This window comes from Macrobrachium rosenbergii, chromosome 54, assembly GCF_040412425.1.
Source record: "Macrobrachium rosenbergii isolate ZJJX-2024 chromosome 54, ASM4041242v1, whole genome shotgun sequence".
NCBI lineage: Eukaryota > Metazoa > Arthropoda > Malacostraca > Decapoda > Palaemonidae > Macrobrachium > Macrobrachium rosenbergii.
Genome location: NC_089794.1, coordinates 29137661 through 29159927, shown reverse-complemented (window position 1 = coordinate 29159927; position 22267 = coordinate 29137661). Strand labels below are relative to the sequence as shown.

Here is a 22267-nt window from a genome sequence, read left to right as displayed (position 1 = left end):
GTGCCACGACACTATCCAATATATATATATATATATATATATATATATATTGATGACCTACAGAGTAGGCCGGACAAGCCATGCACCTCCACAATACATGCCCTTGAGCAGCCAGCTTCAGTCCTCCCAAACCTTTGCAGCTTTTTCAACACTTTCATAACCCTCTTAGGAAGTGGTGGGGCCATACACAGCTCACACGGCCCCACACTCAGCGATAACAGCACCTGCTATGCTAAAAACACCACAACAACAGCATTGTGTTCAGGGGAAAGCATTACAACTCTCCTTATCACTGTACCCATTCAAATCACAAATACCAAGAACTGATGCAAAACTGAGAAAGGAGAGAAGCACACTTTGCTACAAAGTTCACTGGTACTTTTCGCTTGATGCCAATTAGCCAAAAAAAAAATTCATATGACGTGATCATGAGGCATATTGAGTCAGCCACTCAAAAGCAAAAACCAGAATTAAGTGCAAAGATGTATGCGTTTCTGCCAATAGTGCAAAGGATTGGAGAAAATATGTGTGCTTGCACACCCACACATCTTTTACCATCCTGCACGACCCTCCTAGCCCCATCCCACCTCCAGCTCTTTTCCCAGTCGACCTCCCCCAAAATTACCCTTTCTCAGCCTGCATATGCCAGTATACAGCATTATCAACATTTCTTTCTGCTTTTCCAGAGTTGGCAACCATACGAGTGCATTTTTAAACAGTTTTATGAATTGTATATATACTACATATATATTGTGGTGTTAGAATCCTCTAGATAACATCAGTGCCTCATAGGATGAAGCCAGATAATCGAAGGATTATCTAGTGTGTGTGTGTGTGTGTATATATATATATATAAATGTATATGTATATATATATATATATATATATATATATATATATATATATATACATTATGTATTTAGAATTATTGCATTTTTTCTGTGCCATTGCCAATAGGTGTGCAAAATTAATAGTTTTATTGATGAATTGTACCAAGATTTGATTCACAACGGCCAAAGAATATTCAATGAAATCTCTGGAATGTTTCCATCAACCATGAATTACCGGTAATTGTGTTTCGATATTTGGTTTTGCTAAAGTTTTTAACATTTTACCAGAAAACATAAACATGGAAAATTATACAATTCAAAATGCTGGTCAGTTTATTTAATGAGATTTTACATCTAGTTTGCAAGACAGAAAAATTTTGAAGTCCATCAGTGAAGACAATTTGGAATTCATGGTCGTCCAATATGAGACCTGATCCAGTCCAAGTAACCTGAAAGAGGAGAAAAATGGTCGTGAATTATCATGAAGCTTGGATATATCCATACAAGCTATGTTAACTAGTTTTACTGTACAATAGTTATTGATATCATTTTGGTGTGACATAATAGATATGGGCCAAGGAAGATTTCAGTTACGAAAAGCATGGGAAATATCTTACTGGTGACTCGAGTAAAAATTGTCGGGTATCCTCCTATACACTCAGTGTTCATATGAGAAACTATTGCGATCTGATCAACATGGGTTCCATGCTGGTACATCAGTGGGCCTCCAGAATCTCCCTTCAGTAAGAAAAAGTAGGTCTTAACACTAATGGGTTACAGGACTCCACTCATTAACTGTCACCAAAGTGAAATTTTCATTCTCTTCCAAGTATTTAAAAGAGACTTCGGGTAGGAGTTTTATTAGGTAAGTTACCTGTTACATGTTGAAAAAAGCTCAGATACAAAGAACCTTTTAAGGGAAGCAGATTATCATACAAATTAGCTTTCAGAAAATTGCATTGGCTCAGATCGTACATTAAACATACTTTATGCATGAGGAAATTTATGCATAAGGAAACTCAGCCTGCGATTTCACGTGCGCAGCAAATTCCTTACATGGCAGAACAGGCCTTGGCCTTTTCCAGAATTCTGAAGGCAGATCTGGTCATCACGAACGATCTTAAAAGGAAAGAACACCTTATTGCAACTGGGATTCGCCATAGTTGTTGTCACAGTATGAAGAAGAACAGGTGAGTGAGAGTTCTTGTTACCTGAGAAAAAAAGGTCAGTGATAAGCTACCATTTTATTAAGGGTTCCCATGTCTAGAGAACTTCATTTCGTGTATATCTCATTAGCCTGTTTTAACTTAAATGTTCAACAGAAACTTTCAATTCCCTTGTGATCACCAGTGGTAATTCAGCATTAAAGCTGTATCTTTTCTGGTGTTTTCAGCTGATAGTTTAACAGCAGGTGCCACTATCTGACCCAAGGTGTCCATGTCCCAGATTTTTAGCTAATCCCAGTTCTGATCACCTGTTAGGTAAACTTGCATCCCCTGCTCCGTAGATCTTATATAACTACCCGTGAATCACAACACTGTATTAATTCACTGCTGAGGCTAAGACTGTGTATGTTCTGAAATGTAAATTCTGTAAAAGTCGAAGTATATTGTTTCCCCACTTGAGAATTCTTAACTGTTAATCTACCATTAGCTTAATTTATGATATTCATGATTGCAGACAACTTACCTGCTTTCGTATCTCCCCATCCACAGACAATGACCTCAACGTTGTCGTACTTATTGTTTGGGTCTTCAGGAAGGCAGACTGGCGAAACAGTGTTCTTGACATCGAAAGGGATTGGCTGTTCCATTTTGAGAATTGCAATGTCATTTGCAAAGGTCTTATTGACATATTCTGGATGGAGTATCATCTGTGAAAGAATTAAGTTTTGGTTAGTCAGTCTCAGGTAAAAGAGAGCATATTATTGGGGGATTCTGCTCTGTCATTGTTTGCTTTTGTTATAATGTTGGAATGCATTTGATCAATCTGACATCATTGTTGGAATGTCGTAAACATTTTACTTGCTTCGCACACTAGAGTTTGCATACTGTAGTAAATAATAACAGAAAATGTTTGAACCAAACTAACGGCTTCATCTATTTTGAATTGAAGAGTAGTTAGATACTGCAAACAGAAATCACTTTGGCTTTCATCTTCATCGTCATCATCAGCATCACCTCCAGTGCTGTCTTTCCTTTGTTTTTACTTCCAAAAATCGTCAACCGCCTAAAGCTACCCGTTTCATAGTTCTCACCCAGCTATATTTAACATTGATTATTCAGATGCATAAGTTTAAGACCATCACATGCATGAACTAGGTAGTTCAGCAGTAGAGCACAAGGCTGTGACTGCATGTTGTGGTTGAACTGTTGGTGAGCCCTAAGGGAATAATTTGAGCACAGGAACAGATCAAGTAGATTTATAAGACATCCAATGGTAGGGAACGAAACCACTCTGAACTTAAACTAAAGTAAAAATTCTGCATCTTAGCTTTAGGTGCAGATGTTGTTGACATTGCATGGTATATTTGAGAGATAAACGGGTTCATTCTGTATATGCGGGCGACAATAATGAATCAGAAAGTATGTAGAAGCGTATTAAAAAAGGGCATGCATATTGACCTTTAGTATTGGCCTTCATCACTGAATCCTACCCAAGCACTGAGTATTTTTCACCCGGATTCATGCAGATTGTAAGACTCCTGGTCAGCTGCAGACCCTGGTTTAGCCGGCAAGGTCGGCAGCTGGTCACGGAGACACTTTTTCATCACTTGTATAACCTGGTCTGGTTTACTCTAGGTACTACTACTGTAAGCACTTTTCCATCAGCACTCAGTGTCTAAAGCGAATCAAATCTTGACAATATAGTAGTGAACTCTGGATCCCCCATGTATGAGTTGACCATCACAAGATCTTTGATTTTATTTCTTTCGCTTTCTGTCCCTGTTCGCTTCTCTTCTTTGTGTACATCAGGTAACTTTCCATCAGTCACTAGTCGCTCTCCATTTTGCAAAGTGATTCAGATTCCCGAAATTTTAAGTAGTGTTTCTCGCCACTACAGCAATTATTCAAAGTCCAGCGATGTTTCCAACACCTGAACTGCTAGCTTTAGTTCTCACGATGTACCTCTGTCTCGTTTTCTCCGGGGCTGCTATAAACAAGGATTTTCAAGTGCTCGTCCTATTTCTCTTTGAAATTGAGACAAGTGCTCTTTTATTATCACCATCATCATTATCACTGTTGCCTTCTCCCATACTTGTCATCTAGATCGACTTGCAGAATTTCTGCTTTGCCTGATCTTTAAGAAACAAGACTAAAGAATATTGGAATGTCTACTTATTAAGTTGACAATCGTAGCTGATTATCAAAAGCCTTGCTCTAAAGTTCATACTACTCTTGAAATACATTCCTGTTTACAGATTGGACGAAAGCATAAATGGTAAAACGGGAGTTTGAACGAAAATCAATCTATTCGTGTTTAGATAAATCCAGCCTACAAACAACAACAAAGATGTAGCCGTTATGTGTGGATGAACAACACTGGACAAACATCACAATTACCTCAGCAATTTTGAGGTACTTGGCTGTGGCTGGTGGCTTCCTGAAGTCGTGCATCCCGACAACCACCAGTGGGTGAAAAGCTGACTCTCTGTCAAGAAAAGTAATCAATAAATGAAGCAGTAGGTAAATGAAACAATCCATCAGTAAAGGCCAAGATTTTTGGGATGTATCCTGAGTTCCTTTTCCTTAACAGAGAGAGGTTGTTAAACAAGTAGGCTTCTGAAAGATATTACACGTGTGATACAACAAAGGGTTTTATTACAGTTGCAACAGAAAAAGGTTCAGCCATAAAAGTATAACCATTAAACTGAAACTTGTTTTTGAAAAGGAACAATGATGTGACTATAACATGAGATACTCTTACAACATCTGCTTGGGAATGTAGAGGCAATGGGCAGCTGTAAGGATGTGATAAGGGCCAATGATGGATCCCCCACAATATGGCGTAGGATCCTCTCTATTATAAACAAGTCCCACTTGCCAGGGATACTCGTGGGGCAGTGTCTCTGTTCCTGAGATAATTCTCTTCACGTTCCTTTTTCCACAGGCTGAAGGAGAAGGACGAGAGAAAGGTAAATCACACACAGCTAGAAAATATTGTAAGCTTCCACTTCAACAGAATTATTCTGTGGATTACTAAAAGTACTGTTTTCCATTGTTGCATCTTCTAGTGCACAGCAAAAATATCTGTTTAATCTGTGACCAGTGAAGGATATTTTTAGCAAGTGGCTTGAAAGAACTGTTAAAACTTTGAAAATGTGAGCAGAATATATTATCATAGACGCGGATGCAGCAAAACCAGAAATGAGAAGTTGCAAAGTAAACAGAGAAGAGAAATAATTGCACTTACACGTAGCGAGAATTCTGCAGCGGATGTTTCCACCATTAAACGGAAGTGTATTCTCAGCCCAAATCCTCAGAAGGTCTCCGGCCATCTCGTTCCTCAGGGAATGAGTCTTATTGCAAAGTCTACCAAAATAAACCTTAGTTGTAATAGCCACAGCGACCTTTGGACATGTCGATTTATTCACTATTTTCACTACAAGCCTTAAATCCAGATCAGAAATAAACAGTCCTTCTCCCACCTAGTTGGGATTTGATCCCATCTACACGAGTAAGACTGAGATTACCAATTACTCCCATTTGTCGTGGAGAAAAAATAACTGATTAAATGGTAACCTAATTTATTGGCATCGGCGAGTTCGAATTTCACTGTGGTAGGAGAAGGTTTTTTCATTTATTCCTTTTCTGTTTTAAAGGCTTATAATATATATATATATATATATATATATATATATATATATATATATATATATATATAGATAGATAGATAGATAGATAGATAGAGTTAGATACACACCCCTGCATCATTTTATGATAATCGTTAATGGTACATGAAACACTGGCCTTTGTTACATAGAAAAAGACTCCTTGGAAAACACAGTCCTTCTTGATTGAAGACACGAATCATTGATAAGCTGAAAATTACCTTAAGGTCTTTTGTCTGTAACCAACCGTCACTTTTCCGGTGCTGCAATCTGACGAATTCTGCAGAGGCTTCATCTCACAGGTGAACACCAGAGAAGAATGAGAAGCAGAAAGAGCTCGAGGACTGGAGATCTGAAACGACAAAATATCAGTGAAGGGAAGATTGAATGTTGTTCCAGTCGGACTGTGATTGACCAACCTTCTGTTTGCCAATTCCATACGAAATTCAGTCTTCCTGAAGGAAAGATTCTCTTCAGGTTCTCACCTTGTATTCCACGTACTTCGATGATGGTTGGTTTCCAAAAGTGAAGGAGAAGGATGCAGTCTCACCAGGCTCCAGTAGAACCGTTTCCTTGTCTAGGATCATACAAAAATTGTGTGAATCCTTTGCTTTGCAAGACTCGTGAGAGACATTTGTAAATACTGAACACACCACAGTATTAAGGCAGAGTTTCTCTGTCGTACAATGATCACTCATTTACAGTTCAAGTTTTGTATACACTAGCTTCCATTTAAACTCAAACAGTAATTTGGGATAATTTTTCAATAATCACCACTGAAAGCATTCTCCTCATATCTTTACCACTAATTAATTATATCGGTGTCCTTGCTTAAAGAATACACACATCCCCTTTTCGACAAAAAAAATGGAAAACTTGTTCATTTCTGCTGCCCTCAATTTAACTTCATTGTGGATATAAACAACTGTTTCTCTAAACTTACCATTATGCCAAGTTTCAATCCAGTTCTCATCTGACCACGACTGGGAAGGGAATCTCATTTCTTGGTCTGCAGAAGGAGCTTCTAATCTAGTGCCATGTCCCTCCCAGTCCACATCATGGTCTCCTTCTGTCAAAGACGCCTCATTCCATCTGTTTTATAATAAGAGAAGACTTTGGAATCAATATAAATGAAGGATATCGCAGTATTTCCTTTGCTCTGCCGGTTACAGTAGGCTTAGAAGCCCAGCTGAGTTCCCCATAACCTTGAAGATAAATGGCTTATTTACATGTTTTCTTCAATATTCCAATGAACTGAACCAAATTAGAAGTAAGTGACGTCATTCTTTAACACAAAAGCAATTACAGGTTATATTCTGGAGTAGGTTAAGAGATTGTAATCCATACTAGTAAATAGGAGTAAATTATTCAAAACCTCTTAGTTACGATTTCAGAACTCCTACTTGAATCTGTTTAATGAAATAGAAGTATTTGGAATAAAATAAATTATAAAAATTACGTACCCTAAGCTCATGGATTGTACGCTCCCTCCCATCTGAAAAGTAATAGAAATGTTACGTAGTCAATCTCTCTCTCTCTCCACGTCTTCTAAACTGAACAATTAACAAGGAATAGTTAGAATTCCCAAATAATGCACAAGTAAATAAAAAAGATTTCTGATGAATTCCTATTCACAATACAAGAACAGGTTCTGTGTGTGTACAAATGCATGTCTCGATAACTTACGAGGAAAAGTAGACCCAGAATCAGGCTAAAGATATCCATGTTGAATGCCAAAGTTGGTTCGTTCTAGACTGAAGTAGCCTTGTGCTGGCACGGTCTGTTGCTCTAGGGTAGCCACTGAATTGAATGAAGACGATGGATGAAGCGTTGCCTTAAACTGCTTCAGTTCAGGACGATGCCTCTTCTGCAGCAGCCACAGGTCTCTCAGGTGTATTTATACGAGGTCTTCCCTGATGGCTCCCCTGCCCAGGTGTTCCTGTCTAATGAGGCTTCAGATTGTTGCAAAAGACTGAAATAGAACTGCCACGAACCTCCGTGAGTTAAGCATTCGGTTCTTTCAGAGCCAAGTAGTTTGTTCTCGTATTTTGCGACTAATTGACAAGGTCTTCCAATTTTGTGAATAAGGAAGTGTGGACACTTTGAGTAAAGGCACCGGGAGCCTCATTTCACCTGTGCAGCCTATCACATGGGGTCATGACTCACACTATTAATGGCCTTAATTTAGTGAATCCGAGTGACTCCTGTCCTGTGCTTGGGTAGAATTTATAACAAAGAGCAAAACCGAACACTGATACACTTAAATCTGTTCGATCTGTTCCTGCACAATAAATATTCAGCTGAGGCATACCGAAAATCAAACCATAACCTTACAAATGCAGGCCTAGTGCTCTACTGCAGCGCTCCCTTCCCTAGTTCATGTTTGTGATGTTCTTTAGAATCTAGTCATTTGAGTAACCAATGTTGTACAAACTGACGGAAGCTGAACTGAACTGATATTTCTTTGCTTTATCTATTTTTTATCAGTTAAATTAAGTTTTTACTTTGGTTTATGAAGCCTTTTACATTAAATGACAATGATTGCAAATAACATTGCTTATTACAGCAGGCAACCTCTGCTGTGCAAAGCAAATAAAGTATCTATGACATTCAAACAATGATGCAAGATTGATTCAATACACATTGCAACATTATGATAAAACCAAACAGTAACTGAAAGAGAATACCCACAATCAAACGGCCTCTTTTACATGAGACTGACAAACCAAACCTAGATTCTTTCACAGATGAAACTCCGCTCAGCATATGACAGTGATTCCGCTGATAATGACATTGCAATTCTCAAAACGGAGGAGCCGATCCCTTTGGATGTTGAGAACATTGTATCGCCCATCTGCCTTCCCAAAGACTCAAGCAATAAGTACGATAACGCTGAGGTCTTCGTCTGTGGATGGGGACTTGGGATAGGAAGTAAGTTGTCCGGAGCTCTGAATATTATACATTCAGCTAATAGTACCTTGACAGTTAGGGATTCTTGCGTTAGGAAACGACATACTTGAAGTTTTACAGAATTTATAACACGTTTTGAGAACATACAGTCCTAGCTTCTGTAGTGAAAGTAATACAGAGTTTCGATTCAGGTATTGATTCAGGCATACAGAGGAAGGGATATAGGTTGACCAATCAGGGGTTCATAACTGGGATTAGTAGGAATGATGGGTTAAGAAAAACCGAGATATGGACACCCTGGGAAGTATAGTGGCATTTGTTGTCATACTAACAGCTGACAAAAACCAGAAAACCGATAGGATTTTAGAGCTGAATGTAAACTGCTGGTTCCATGTATAAGCAAGTCTCTGTTCAGCATTTAAAGTGAAAGAGAAAGTTGCTTGTTTCAGTTCTCGACTACCTTACGGTACTCAGGTGAACGTCGGCCAGGCTTCACCAATCCTCCACACAAGCCCCCATGCTGCGGCAGTAAGTGACTCTAACCACTTTGCCAGCGACCAGCTGGTGGGAGGAATTGTGGCAAGCATTTTTGTTTTCTGTGGGACAATCACATGCAGTTATCGGTCAAGGGAGTACAAGAATTTTCAAATACATATAAACCATAGTATTTGTTAAAAACATGTGTAGTTAGCAAGATCCGTGGCTTCGCGTACCAAAATGGGTCAGTATTTGCACATAAATCCAAACTTCACGTTAGCAAACAATATAAACAAGACAATAAGATATATAAGAAGTATACTTCTCTTTACAGGGGTGCATTTCACAAACATGGAACGACCATGAATTCCACATTGTATTCACTAATGTACTTTAACGTTTCATCTGTTACAGAATCAAAATGTAAAATCTCATTGAATAAATTTATCAGCATTTTTAATTGCATCAATTTCCATCACTATATTTGTTGGTAAAATATCAAAACATGTTATATAATTAATCTATGATTGATGAAGACTGACCAGAGATTTCACTTAATGTTCTTGGGCTGTTGTGGCTCAAATCTTTTCCACATTTCATCACTGAAATTATTACCTTTGGCAATTACATAAAAAAATAATGTCATTAATTCTAGGTATGCATGTATGTTTATATATGTATTCACATGAATATATATACTGTGTATATGTATATATATGGATATACATATATAGATACATATAAATGTGTGTATATATGAATGTCTTTTACTGTAATACCACAGTGTAATATGAAGATAAGAAGGCCCATAAAACACTATTTGAACCTTGCAACCATATACTTCGAGCACTTCCTTGTGTGCGCCTGTTCGCTGGGAAAATATGGACAGATGAAATGTTACCGGAGTATATATACAAAGCATATGTAGGTGTGGCATGAAGTCTCCGATGGTATGCAGGTGACCGTTTCCAAAGGAGGAGGGAAAACAATTCCCTAGTGTTTTTGGCCTCATTAACTCCTGTTTTGCGATTCGTCTGGTGGTCGTGTTTCCTGGAGTACCTGTTTGAGAAGTGGTTCAAGGATTAACCCGTCGATTTCATCCACTTTCCAATGTCCTCCTGACAAGTTCATGTTGTTGGTTTGATTGATGATAGCAGATTCCAGCATCTTTCTTTTGTACAGTAGTCCTTCAGTTGTCTGGTTTTACCTTATCTGAACATAGACATTATCTAGAGGATCATCAGAAGCATGTATATATATATATATATATATATATATATATATATATATATATATATATATATATATATATATATATATATATATATATATATATATATATATATATATATATATATATATATATATATATATATATATATATATATATGTATATATATGCATATATATAAAATATATATGTATATATACATACACAAACAATTCATAAAAATTCAAAGAAAGGCACTCAGATTATTGGCAATGCTGCACAAACAGAAAGAAGTGTTGGCAATGCTGCTTGCAGGCTAAGCGGATTGAGAAAAGGTTATTGTCGGGATGTTAGACTGGAGAAAGAGTCCTGGGTGGTGGGGGAGGTGGGAAGGCTTGGCAGGAAGGGTGGGGAAGAGTAGGTAATTGTAGGCATTTGACTTCTTAAAAGTTTTCATGACCTCTATAACTTATAAGCACTACGTCACTTGACACATCACAAGTCTCTTTGTTTATCAGTTTTAGCTGGATGATACATATACATCGTGAGTACAATAAATTATTGTACAAGGTGCATAGGTGGACAAGCACTCATGTTTTTTGTAAACTTTCACCCTATTGGTGGAAACGTACAAGGCATTACACATCATTGTGGATTTTTACATTTCAGTGGCTGACTGAGTATGAGCCGTGATGACATCACAATAATTTCCTTCTATAACTTGTTACATGTGAAGAGCAACAATGCACTTTCTAGCAAAGCACAATTCTCCTCTTTGTCCAATTCCACATCAGTTCATGGTATTCGTGTTCTGAACAAGTATTATGAACAGGAGTGTTGCAGTGCTTTACCCTGGATACTTTGCAAAAGCCAATTTCCTACCTTATTTTCCCATAACTGTAACTAAATAAACTTTATAAATACACTCTGTATGGAAAAAAACAATCTTCTTTAACTCTCCCTCTCTTACCAAACTCACAATACCGTATGCATATTGTACATACAGTACACTGCCATATAGCACAGGTATCACATGTTTTTCCTATTTTGCCAACACAATATAAAAATTACACTTAAAAAATAGAATAAAAAAGAATTTCCTCACTCTCTTAGCTGTGTGTGGTTCTGAAACTGAGTAGAGTACATTGGCCAGACCTGTAAAAACTTGCAAGGAGGTTTACAAGCCCTCCTGCTGTTACCCCTCCTCCAACACCACTGTATTGTGAAGGTCGTGTGTCTCCTTTATGTCAAGAAGTAACGAAGTGGTCATAAAGGGTTTTGAGGTGCCTGGAGTGTCTTGGTTGCCGAAATCAGCCAAGAAAACATTATATTCTTGGCTGTAGGAAACTCTCATCAACAAAGGGTACCAAAGTGCTCACTGCTTTCTGAGTTGAACAACCAAGTTACCGCAGAAGTGAATGGTGATGGGCTTTGGGTAAGGGGGTTAGGGGTATGAAGGAGCTGTCGAGGGTATTCTTATAAAAAAAAATAATTCTGCTTCGCGATCACCATCCACCACATTCAGCATACTCCAACACCCTTGGGAAGATATTTTGGCCAATGTTTGGATTTCCCATAATGTCAGTAAACATATTGAAGACTTTCCTCGTGATTATATGAATGTGGTGGTTGTGATGCAGAATCGTCTTCGTTGTTATTGTCGTCTTCAGGAGCTTCCTCCTCCATCTCACTGGCAGCAGTTGTAGCAGGTGTCGCATTGTTGGACAAAAGTTAGAAGCCAAGATCAGTCACCTTTTTCATGCAGCCACTCCCATATGTCATCCTTTGGAATGTCTTCACCTCTCTTTGGGACTAGGGCATGAAATTTCTCGATGTCAAAGCTTTGGAAGTTAATTATGCCTTCTTCACCGCTTAGGATACAGTTCCAAACCTACTGCAGGGTCTGTACACCGACAACCTTCCAAGCATCTCAAAGTTTCAGATGGCAGATTTCTGCTAATACTTTCAAAGACTCTTCAGAGTTCATTTCCCCTGTATATCAAAGCCTTACTCCTCCTCCTCCATGTCATCAAACACTACCGACGTCTCTTCCAAGAACTTCCTTTGATATAGCCGTTTTGTTGAAACAATAACACCTTGACCCATTTCTTTGAATGAGTTGAACGTAACTGTAGTATGACCATCACAAACAAACTGGGTTGTGGTAGTATAGAAAGGTGCATTGTCCACAAGAGGGAGAGCCTCCCCCAATGTTAGGAATCCGATGATTGGGGTTCTAATGACAAACAACCTCCTTACAAAATTAGTTATGGAACCATTTGGAAATGATCTTAGAGGTGAACCAATCCTTTGTTGAGTGATACCAAATCACTGGAAGATTATCAATCACCCCATTCAATGTATGTGGTTGTTTTGCATGCAGTGATGCCAACCAGAAGCATTTACACATAACAAAGCATACACATTGCTTTGAAAGCTTCAACCATGTTAATTCTTTTCCCACTTGTCAGCTAAAGTGTTAGTGGAAGTAGCAGTAGAATGACCAGAATCATCTGCATTGTAGATTTGACTTGAAACAAGGCCTTCATTTTTCATCAAGTCTTTCAATGTCTCCTGAAATTCCTTAATTCCCTCCTTAGATGCATCCAAAGCTTTACCATGAGTCTTCTTAGTGGGAAGCCTTGAGATGCCTTAAAGTCTACACCCCATGCAGTTCTGTATATTGTAACAACTTTCAGCTCGGCACCTTCCTTTAGCAAAACCTGTTCACCTTCCTTATGATGGGGTTTCTAAATCACTTTGGAAGACTGACTCCTTGACATCTTCCCAAAGTCCATAGCACACATGATAAGCTTGTTCTTAGTAGCCTTGATGACCTGCAAAGTAGGCCAGACAAGCCATGCACCTCCACGATACATGCCCTTGAGCAGCCAGCTTCAATCCTCCCAAACCTTTCCACCTTTTTCAGCACTTTCATAGCCCTCTTAGGAGGTGGTGGGTCCATACACAGCACGCACGGTACCACACTCAGCCATAACAGCACCTGCTATGCTAAAGGCACCACAACAAAAGCAGTGTGTTCAGAGGAAAGCATTACAACTCGCCTTATCACTGTACCCATTCAAATCACAAATAACAAGAACTGATGCAAAACTGAAGAAAGGAGAGAAGCACACTTTGCTACAAAGTTCACTGGTACTTTTCGCTTGATGCCAATTAGCCAAGAAAATTCATATGATGTTACCATGATGCATATTCAGTCAGCCACTCAAAAGCAAAAACCACGATTAAGTGCAAAGATGTACACATTTCTGCCAATAGTGCAAAGGATTTGAGAAAACATGAGTGCTTGCACACCCTCACATCTTTTACCATCCTGCACAGCCCTCCTAGCCCCACCCCACCCCAAGCTCTTTCCCCAGTCGACCTCCCCCAAAATAACCCTTTTCTCAGCCTACATATGCCAGTATACAGCATTATCAATATTTCTTTCTGCTTTTCCAGAGTTGCCAACCATCCGAGTGCATTTTTAAACATTTTCATGAATTGTATATATACTACATATATTGTGGTGTTAGGATCCTCTAGTTAACACCAATGCTGCATAGGATGAAACCAGATAATCGAAGGATTACCTAGTATATATATATACATTACATATATGTGTATATATATATATATACATATATATATATATATATATATATATATATATATATATATATATATATATATATATATATATATATATTTTATGTATACATATATATATTTAGAATTATTACAATTTTTCCTGTGCCATTGCCAATAGGTGTGCAAAAGTAATAGTTTTGTTGATGAAAAGTACCAAGATTTGAGTCACAACACCCAAAGAATGTTCATTGAAATCTCTGGAGTGTCTGCATCAACCATGAGTTACTGGTAACTGTGTTTCGGTATTTGGTTTTGCTAAAGTTTTTAACATTTTACCAGAAAACATAAACATCGAAAATGATACAATTCAAAATGCTGGTCAGTTTATTTAATGAGATTTTACATCTTGATTGCAAGACAGAAAAATGTTGAAGTCCATCAGTGAAGACAATGTGGAATTCATGGGCGTCCAATATGAGACCTGATCCAGTCCAAGTAACCTGAAAGAGGAGAAAAATGGTCATGAATTGTCATGAAGCTTGGATTCATCCATACAAGCTATGTTAACTAGTTTTACTGTACAATAATTATTTATATCGTTTTGGTGTTACATAATAGATATAGGCCAAGGAAGACTTCAATTATGAAAAGCATTGGAAATATCTTACTGGTGACTCGAGTAAAAATTTCGGGGTAGCCTCTTGTACACTTAGTGATCCCATAAGAAACTATTGCGATCTGATCAACATGGGTTCCGTGCTGGTACATCAGTGGGCCTCCAGAATCTCCCTTCCGTAAGAAAAAGTAGGCCTTAACACTAATGGGTTACAGGACTCCACTCATTAACTGTAGCCAAAGTGAAATTTTCATTCACTTTCAAGCATTTAAAAGAAATTTCAGGTAGGAGTTTTATTGGGTAAGTTACTGCTACATGTTGAAAAAAAGCTCAGATACAAAGAACCTTTTAAGGGAAGCAGATTATCATACAAATTAGATTGTAGAAAATTGCATTGGCTCAGATCATACATTAAACATACTTTATGCATAAGGAAACTCAACCTGCTATTTCACGTGCACAGCAAAATGCTTACATTGCAGGGCAGGCCTTGGCTTTTTCCAGAAGTCTGAGTGCAAATCTGGTCATCACGAACACCCCCAAAAGGAAAGAGCTCCTTATTGCAACTGGGATTCGCCATAGTTTTCATCACAGTATGAAGAAGAACAGGTGACTGAGATTCATCGTTACCTACAAAAAAAACGGTCAGTGATAAGCTACCATTTTATTATGGGTTCCCATACCTAGAGGACTTCATTTCATGTATATCTCATTGCCCGGCTTTAACTTTAAATGCTCAACAGAAACTTGCAATTCCCTTGTGATCACCAAGGGTAACTGAGCAATAAAACTGTATCTTTTCTGGTTTTTTCAGCTGATAGTTTAACAGCAGATGCCACTATTTGACCAAATGTGTCCATGTCCCAGATTTTTAGCTAATCCCAGTTCTGATCACTTGTTTTGGTAAACTTGCATCCCCTGCTCAGTAGATCTTGTATAACTACCCGTGAATCACAACACTGTATTAATTCACTGCTGAGGCTAAGACTGTGCATGTTCTGAAATGTAAATTCTGTAAAACTCGAAGTATATTGTTTCCCCACTTGAGAATTCTTAACTGTTAATCTACCATTAGCTTAATTTATGATATTCATGAGTTCAGACAACTTACCTGCTATCGTATATCCCCATCCACAGACAAAGACCTCAGCATTTTCGTACTTATTGTTTGGGTCTTCAGGAAGGCAAACTGGGGAAACAGTGTTCTTGACATCGAAAGGGATTGGCTCTTCCATTTTGAGAATTGCAATGTCATTTACAACGGTCTTATTGACATATTCTGGATGGAGTATCATCTGTGAAAGAATTAAGTTTTGGTTAGTCAGTCTCAGGTAAAAGAGGGCATATTATTGGGGGATTCTGCTCTGTCATTGTTTGCTTTTGTCATTATGTTGGAATGCATTTGATCAATCTGACATCATTGTTGGAATGTCGTAAACATTTTACTTGCTTCGCACACTAGAGTTTGCATACTGTAGTAAATAATAACGGAAAATGTTTGAACCAAAATAACGACTTCATCTATTTTGAATTGAGGAATAGGTAGATACTGCAAACAGAAATCACTTCGGCCTTCATCTTCATCATTATCATCAGCATCACGTCCAGTTCTGTCTTTCCTGTTTTCACTTCTAAAAATCTTCAACCATCTAAAGCTACCCATTTCATAGTTCTCATTTAACTATATTTAACATTATATTCAGATGCATAAGTTTAAGACCATCACATGCATAAACTACGAAAGGTAGCTCAGCAGTAGAGCACCAGATTGTGAAGTAGCGTGATGTGTTTGAACTGTTGGTGAGCCACAAGCGATTAATTTGAGTACGGGAACAGATCAAGTAGATTTATAAGACATCCAGTAATAGGGAAAGAAACCACTCTGAATTTAAACTAAAGTAAAAATTCTGTGTCTTACCTTTAGGTACATACGCTTTTGACATTGCATCGTATATTTGAGAGATAAACGGCTTCATTCTGTATATGCAGGAAACAATAATGATTCAGAAAATATGGAGAAGCATATTATAAAAAGGGCATGCATATTGACCTTTAGTTTTGGCCTTCATCATTGAATCCTACCCAAGCACTGGGTATGTGTCACCTGGATTTGTGCAGATTGTACGACCCCTGGTCAGCTGCAGAACATTGTTTTAGCCGGCAAGGTCGGCAACCAATAACGGAGATACTTTTTCGTCACTTGTTTAACTTTTCCATCAGCACTCAGTATCCAAAGCGGATCAGATCTTGACAATATAGTAGTGAACTCTGGATCCCCCATGTATGAGATGACCATCACAAGATCTTTGATTTTATTTCTATTGTTTTCGGTTCCTGTTCGCTTCTCTTCTTTGTGTACGTCAAGTAACATTCCATCTGTCACTAGTCGCTCCCCATTTTGCAAAGTGATTCAGATTCCCGAAATTTTAAGTAGTGTTTCTCGCCACTACAGCAATTATTCAAAGTCCAGCGATGTTTTCAACACCTGAACTGCTAGCTTTAGTTCTCACGTAGTACCTCTGTCTCGTTTTCTCTGGGGCTGCTGTAGATTAGCCGTTATGTGTGGACGAACGACACTGGACAACATCATAATTACCTTGGCAATTTTGAGGTACTTGGCTGTAGCTGGTGGCTTCCTGAAGTCGTGCATCCCGACAACCACCAGTGGGTGAAAAACTAACCCTCTGTCAAGAAAAATAATCAGTAAATGAAGCAGAAACAATCCATCAGTAAAGGCCAAGATTTTTGGGATGTATCCCGAGTTCCTTTTCCTTAACAAAGAGAGGGTGTTAGACAAGTTGGCTTCTGAAAGATATTGCACATGTGATAAAACAAAGGGTTTTATTACAGTTGCAAGAGAAAAAGGTTCAGCCATAGAAGTATAAACATTGAACTGAAATTTGCTTTTGAAAAGGAACAATGATGTGACTATAACATGAGATACTCGTACTGTGTATTCATGGGTACGTAGAGGCAATGGGCAGCTGTAAGGATGTGATAAGGGCCAATGATGGATCCTCCACAAAATGGCATAGGATCATCTTTTTTATAAACAAGTCCCACTTGCCAGGGATACTCGTGGGGCAGTGTCTCTGTTCCTGAGATAATTCTCTTCACATTCTTTTGCCACAGGCTGAAGGAGAAGGACGAGAGAAAGGTAAATTAGCGATGGGCAGTAACAAAGATCTAAATCACACACAGCTAGAAAATATAATAAGCTTCCACTTCAATAGAATTATGCTGTGGATTACTAAAAGTACTGTTTTCCATTGTTGCATCTTCTAGTGCACAGCAAAAATATCTGTTTAATCTGTGACCAGTGAAGGATATTTTTAGCAAGTGACTTGAAAGAACGTTAAAACTTTGAAAACGTGAGGAGAATATATTATCATAGATTCGTATGCAGCAAAACCAGAAATGAGAAGTTGCAAAGTAAACAAAGAAGAGAAATAATTGCACTTACACGTAGCGAGAATTCTGCAGCGGATGTTTCCACGATTAGACGGAAGTGTATTCTCAGCCCAAATCCTCAGAAGGTCTCCGGCCATCTCGTTCCTCAGAGAATGAGTCTTATTGCAAAGTCTGCCAAAACAAACCTTAATTTTAATAGCCACAGCGACCTCTAAACATGTCTGTTTCTTCGTGCTATTCTCACTACTAGCCTCGAATCCAAATTAGAAATAAATAAAGAATGTTTCTTCCACCTAGTTGTGGATTTGAACCCATCCACACGAGTAAGGCTGAGGTTACCAATCACTCCAATTTTTCATGGAGAAAAAAATAACTGATTAAATGTTAACCCTAATTTACTGGCATCAGTCCGTTCGAATCCTGCTGTGGCAAGAGAAGGTTTTTTCATTGATTCCTTTTCTGTTTTCATGACTTGTAATTATATATATATATATATATATATATATATATATACATACATACATACACATACACACATTCACATACCACATCATTTTATGATAATCGTTAATGGTACATGAAACACCGGCGTTTGTTACATAGGAAAAGACTCCTTTGAGAAAACAGTCCTTCTGGATTCAAGACACGAATCATTGATGAGCTGAAAATTACCTTAAGGTCTTTTGTCTGTAACCAATCTTCACTTTTCCGCCTCTGCAATCTGACGAATTCTGCAGAGGCTTCATCTCACAGGTGAACACCAGAGAAGAATGAGAAGCAGAAAGAGCTCGAGGACTGGAGATCTGAAACGACAAAATATCAGTGAAGGGAAGATTGAATGTTGTTCCAGTCGGACTGTGATTGACCAATCTTCTGTTTGCCAATTCCATACGAAATTCAGTCTTCCTTCGGTTAAGACAAATGAACCTACTGATGCATCATTGCAGGATTGCAAGGAAAGACTCTCTTCAGGTTCTCACCCTGTATTCCACGTACTTCGTTGTTGGTTGGTTTCCAAAAGTGAAGGAGAAGGATGCGGTCTCACCAGGCTCCAGTAGAACTGTTTCCTTGTCTAGGATTATACAAGAAATTGTGTGAATCTTTTGCTTTGCAAGACTCGTGAGAAATATTTTTAAATACTGAACAAACCTCTGTATTAAGGCATAGTTTCTCTGTCGTACAATGATCACTCATTTACAGTTCAAGTTTTGTATACACCAGCTTCCATTTAAAATCAAAGATTAAACAGTAATTTGGGATAATTTTTCAATAATCACCACTGAAAGCATTCTCCTCATATCTTTACCAGTAATTAATTACATGGATGTTCTTGCTTAATGAATATAGACCCACTTTTCAACAAAAATTGATAACTTGTTCATTTCTGCTGCCCTCAATTTAACTTCACTGTGGATATAAACATAACTGTTTCTCAGAACTTACCATCTTGCCAAGTTTCAATCCAGTTCTCATCTGACCCTGACCGGGAAGGGAATCTCATTTCTTGGTCTGCAGAAGTATTTTCGAATTTAGTGCCATGTCCCTCCCAATCCACATCATTCCCTCCTGTCAAAGATGCCTCCTCCCATCTGTTTTATAATAAGAGGAGAGTTTGGAATCAATATGAAATGAAGGATATCGCAGTATTTTCTTTGCTATTCCGGTTACAGTAAGCTTAGAAGCCTAGGTAAGTTCCCCATAACCTTGAAGATGTGACACCGTTAAATGGCTTATTTACACGTTTTCTTAAATATTCCAGTGAATTGAACCAAATTAGATGTAAGTGACAGTCTTTAACACAAAGGCAATTACAGGTTATACTCTGGAGTAGGTTAAGAGACTGTAATCCATACGTAGTAAATAGGAGTAAAATTATTAAAAACACCTTAGTTACGATTTCAGAACTCGAACTTAAATCTGTTTAATGAAATAGAAGTATTTGGAATAAAATAAATTATAAAAATTACGTACCCTAAGCTCATGGATTGTACGCTCCCTCCCATCTGAAAAGTAATAGAAATGTTACTTAGTCAATCTCTCTCTCTCTCTCTCTCTCTCTCTCTCTCTCTCTCTCTCTCTCTCTCTCTCTCTCTCTCTCTCTCTCTCTCTCTCTCTCTCTCTCTCTCTCTCTCCACTTCTTCTAAACTGAACATTTAACATTGAATAGTTAGAAATTCCAAACAATGCACAAGTAAATCAAAAAAGTTTTCAGATGAATTCTTATTCACAATACAAGAACAGGTTCTGTGTGTGTACAAATGCATGTCTCGATAACTTACGAGGAAAAGTAGACCCAGAATCAGGCTGAAGATGTCCATGTTGAATGCCAAGGTTGGTTCGTTCTAGACTGAAGTAGCCTTGTGCTGGCACGGTCTGTTGCTCTAGGGTAGCCACTGAACTGAATGAAGACGATGGACGAAGCGTTGCCTTAAACTGCTTCAGTTCAGGACGATGCCTCTTCTGCAGCAGCCACGGGTCTCTCAGGTCTATTTATACGAGGTCTTCCCTGATGGCTCCCCTGTCCAGGTGTCCCGGTCTAATGAGGCTTCAGTGTGATGCAAACGACTGAACGAAAACTGCCACGAACTTCCGTGAGTTATGCATTGAGTTCTTTCAGAGCCAAGCAGTTTGTTCTCGTATTTTGCGACTTATTGACAAGGTCTTCTAATATTGTGAATAAGGAAGTGTGGATGCTTTGAGGAATGGAACCGAGAGCCTCATTTCACCTGTGCAGCCTATCACAGGGGGTCGATGACTCCACCATTAATGGCCATAATTTAGTGAATGGCGGTCACACATACTGACAAGTAGCAGTCACACACACGTATTTATAAATGCAGTTTGTATCAACACATTTTTTCCGTTACAACAATAGTCTAAAGGTGATGTTTCCACGTTTAGACTTGCCATTGTCCAGTCCGGGGGCCAACCACTTAGTCCTAAATTTAGTACATCTGCAGAGTGAGGGAACCTTGCTCTGAGCTTAGAGTGGTGGGGAACGCCCGTTCAGTTGGGACTTAATTCTCAACTTTTAGATTACCATCATTTTTGACAGGATGAATATGTATCTATATCCCGAAAAGGAATGGTTCCACAGGAGCGAGTGAAGAGATCCATCGTTCCTCTTTATAAGGTAACAGTGATAAAGGAGATCTGAAGAATGACAGGAAAGGTGAATGATAGAAATTCGATTGAGAAAGCAGAACATGAGAGAGAAGGACTGAATGGGGAAGAACAGTGTTGACTGCGATAAATAACAATCTGTTGGATTGCGACGTCATTTTGAACAGTTATGTGAGACACTTGAATGCTAAAGGAAAGTCATGTACATCGTATACATGGAAGCTGATGAAACGTATGACAGAACTGCAAGAGATGTAATGTGGGGGGAATTTAGAATGTACATTATAGAAGGTAGTGTTATCAGATCAGTTAAAGGATGAGTTTATTCTGGAATATAGAGATGGAAAAGTGGCTGGTTTGGTGTAAAGTTGCTGAAAAACTTATTTTTAAGCCATTATATAATTATGTGGAATCTAAAGGACTGTTAGCTGATAGTCATTATGCATATAGGTGGCAGCTAGGTACCTTCGATGCTCTTTTAGACTTGACATGCCATTTTCAAGAAAACCTGGGTAAGGGTTTTGAGTGCAGAGTAATCCAAATAGATTTTTGTGCTGCTTTCGATTAGTAAATCACAAGGCACTTATTTACAAACTCCAGAATAGTGGAGTGGGTGGATATGTTTTAGGAAATCTCTCGGATATTTTGGGAGATAAAGTTGATATTTCTGCTGTTATCTCTTTTTTTTAATGTGTATAAAAATTTTTAACGATATTTAATTTTTTCCTAATATATATATTACATCATACAGAATTTTAACGACAGTTTTTTTTTATATATATATATATATATATATATATATATATATATATATATATACATATATCACATCATTGATTAAACTTCATATCTTTGTTTTATTTATTGGTCACATCGCTTCATTTTATTTATTAATCATTTCCTTCACTAATTCATAAATCCGTTTACCTGAACATAATTTATTTTCTCTTCTTTACGGCACTGAATCGCCTTCTTGACCCCAGTGCCTGGGCTTTTGCCCTAAATATCATACATCCATCCATCCTTACAGGTTGGCAGCAGCGAGCTGCTGTTGATGGGATCTTTAGTGAACCAAGACCTATTGTATCTGGAGTTCCACAGGGTAGTATTCTTGGTCCACTGCTATTTTTAGGGTATACAAGTGATGTGGCTGTTGGCCGGGAAAACAAGATTATTCAGTGAGTGTAGTAAAGTCTCCACTTATGAGAAATGAAGCTGACTTCAGCCTCAATCGGTACGTGGACCAGATCAGTGAATGGTGTAGG

General features: G+C 38.2%; 2 protein-coding genes across 3 annotated transcripts; both read right to left on the bottom strand.

Annotated features, from left to right (window-relative positions):
- Nucleotides 1-1134: 1134 nt before the first annotated feature.
- LOC136834931 (brachyurin-like) lies at nt 1135-20360 on the bottom strand. Of its 2 annotated transcripts, none has more exons than XM_067097774.1 (12): nt 20159-20360; nt 19851-19882; nt 19323-19468; nt 18860-18951; nt 18552-18682; nt 17932-18050; nt 4758-4941; nt 4394-4481; nt 2520-2703; nt 1887-2041; nt 1448-1568; nt 1135-1279 (listed from the first exon to the last, which is right to left on the bottom strand). In XM_067097774.1, the coding sequence occupies exons 1-12, from the start codon at nt 20195-20197 to the stop codon at nt 1239-1241; spliced, it is 1332 nt and encodes a 443-aa protein (XP_066953875.1). In that variant the 5' UTR covers nt 20198-20360; the 3' UTR covers nt 1135-1238. The 2 variants fall into 2 exon arrangements, with proteins under 2 accessions (XP_066953875.1, XP_066953874.1); XM_067097773.1 differs by lacking the exons at nt 17932-18050; nt 18552-18682; nt 18860-18951; ... (1 more) ...; nt 19851-19882; nt 20159-20360 and adding exons at nt 5244-5362; nt 5883-6013; nt 6147-6238; ... (1 more) ...; nt 7125-7156; nt 7348-7546 and having other exon boundaries at nt 1136-1279.
- Nucleotides 14223-17595, bottom strand: LOC136834932 (transmembrane protease serine 3-like). Its single transcript, XM_067097775.1, has 6 exons — nt 17419-17595; nt 17065-17152; nt 15580-15763; nt 14944-15098; nt 14521-14641; nt 14223-14352 (listed from the first exon to the last, which is right to left on the bottom strand). The coding sequence occupies exons 1-6, from the start codon at nt 17499-17501 to the stop codon at nt 14312-14314; spliced, it is 672 nt and encodes a 223-aa protein (XP_066953876.1). The 5' UTR covers nt 17502-17595; the 3' UTR covers nt 14223-14311.
- Nucleotides 20361-22267: the final 1907 nt, after the last annotated feature.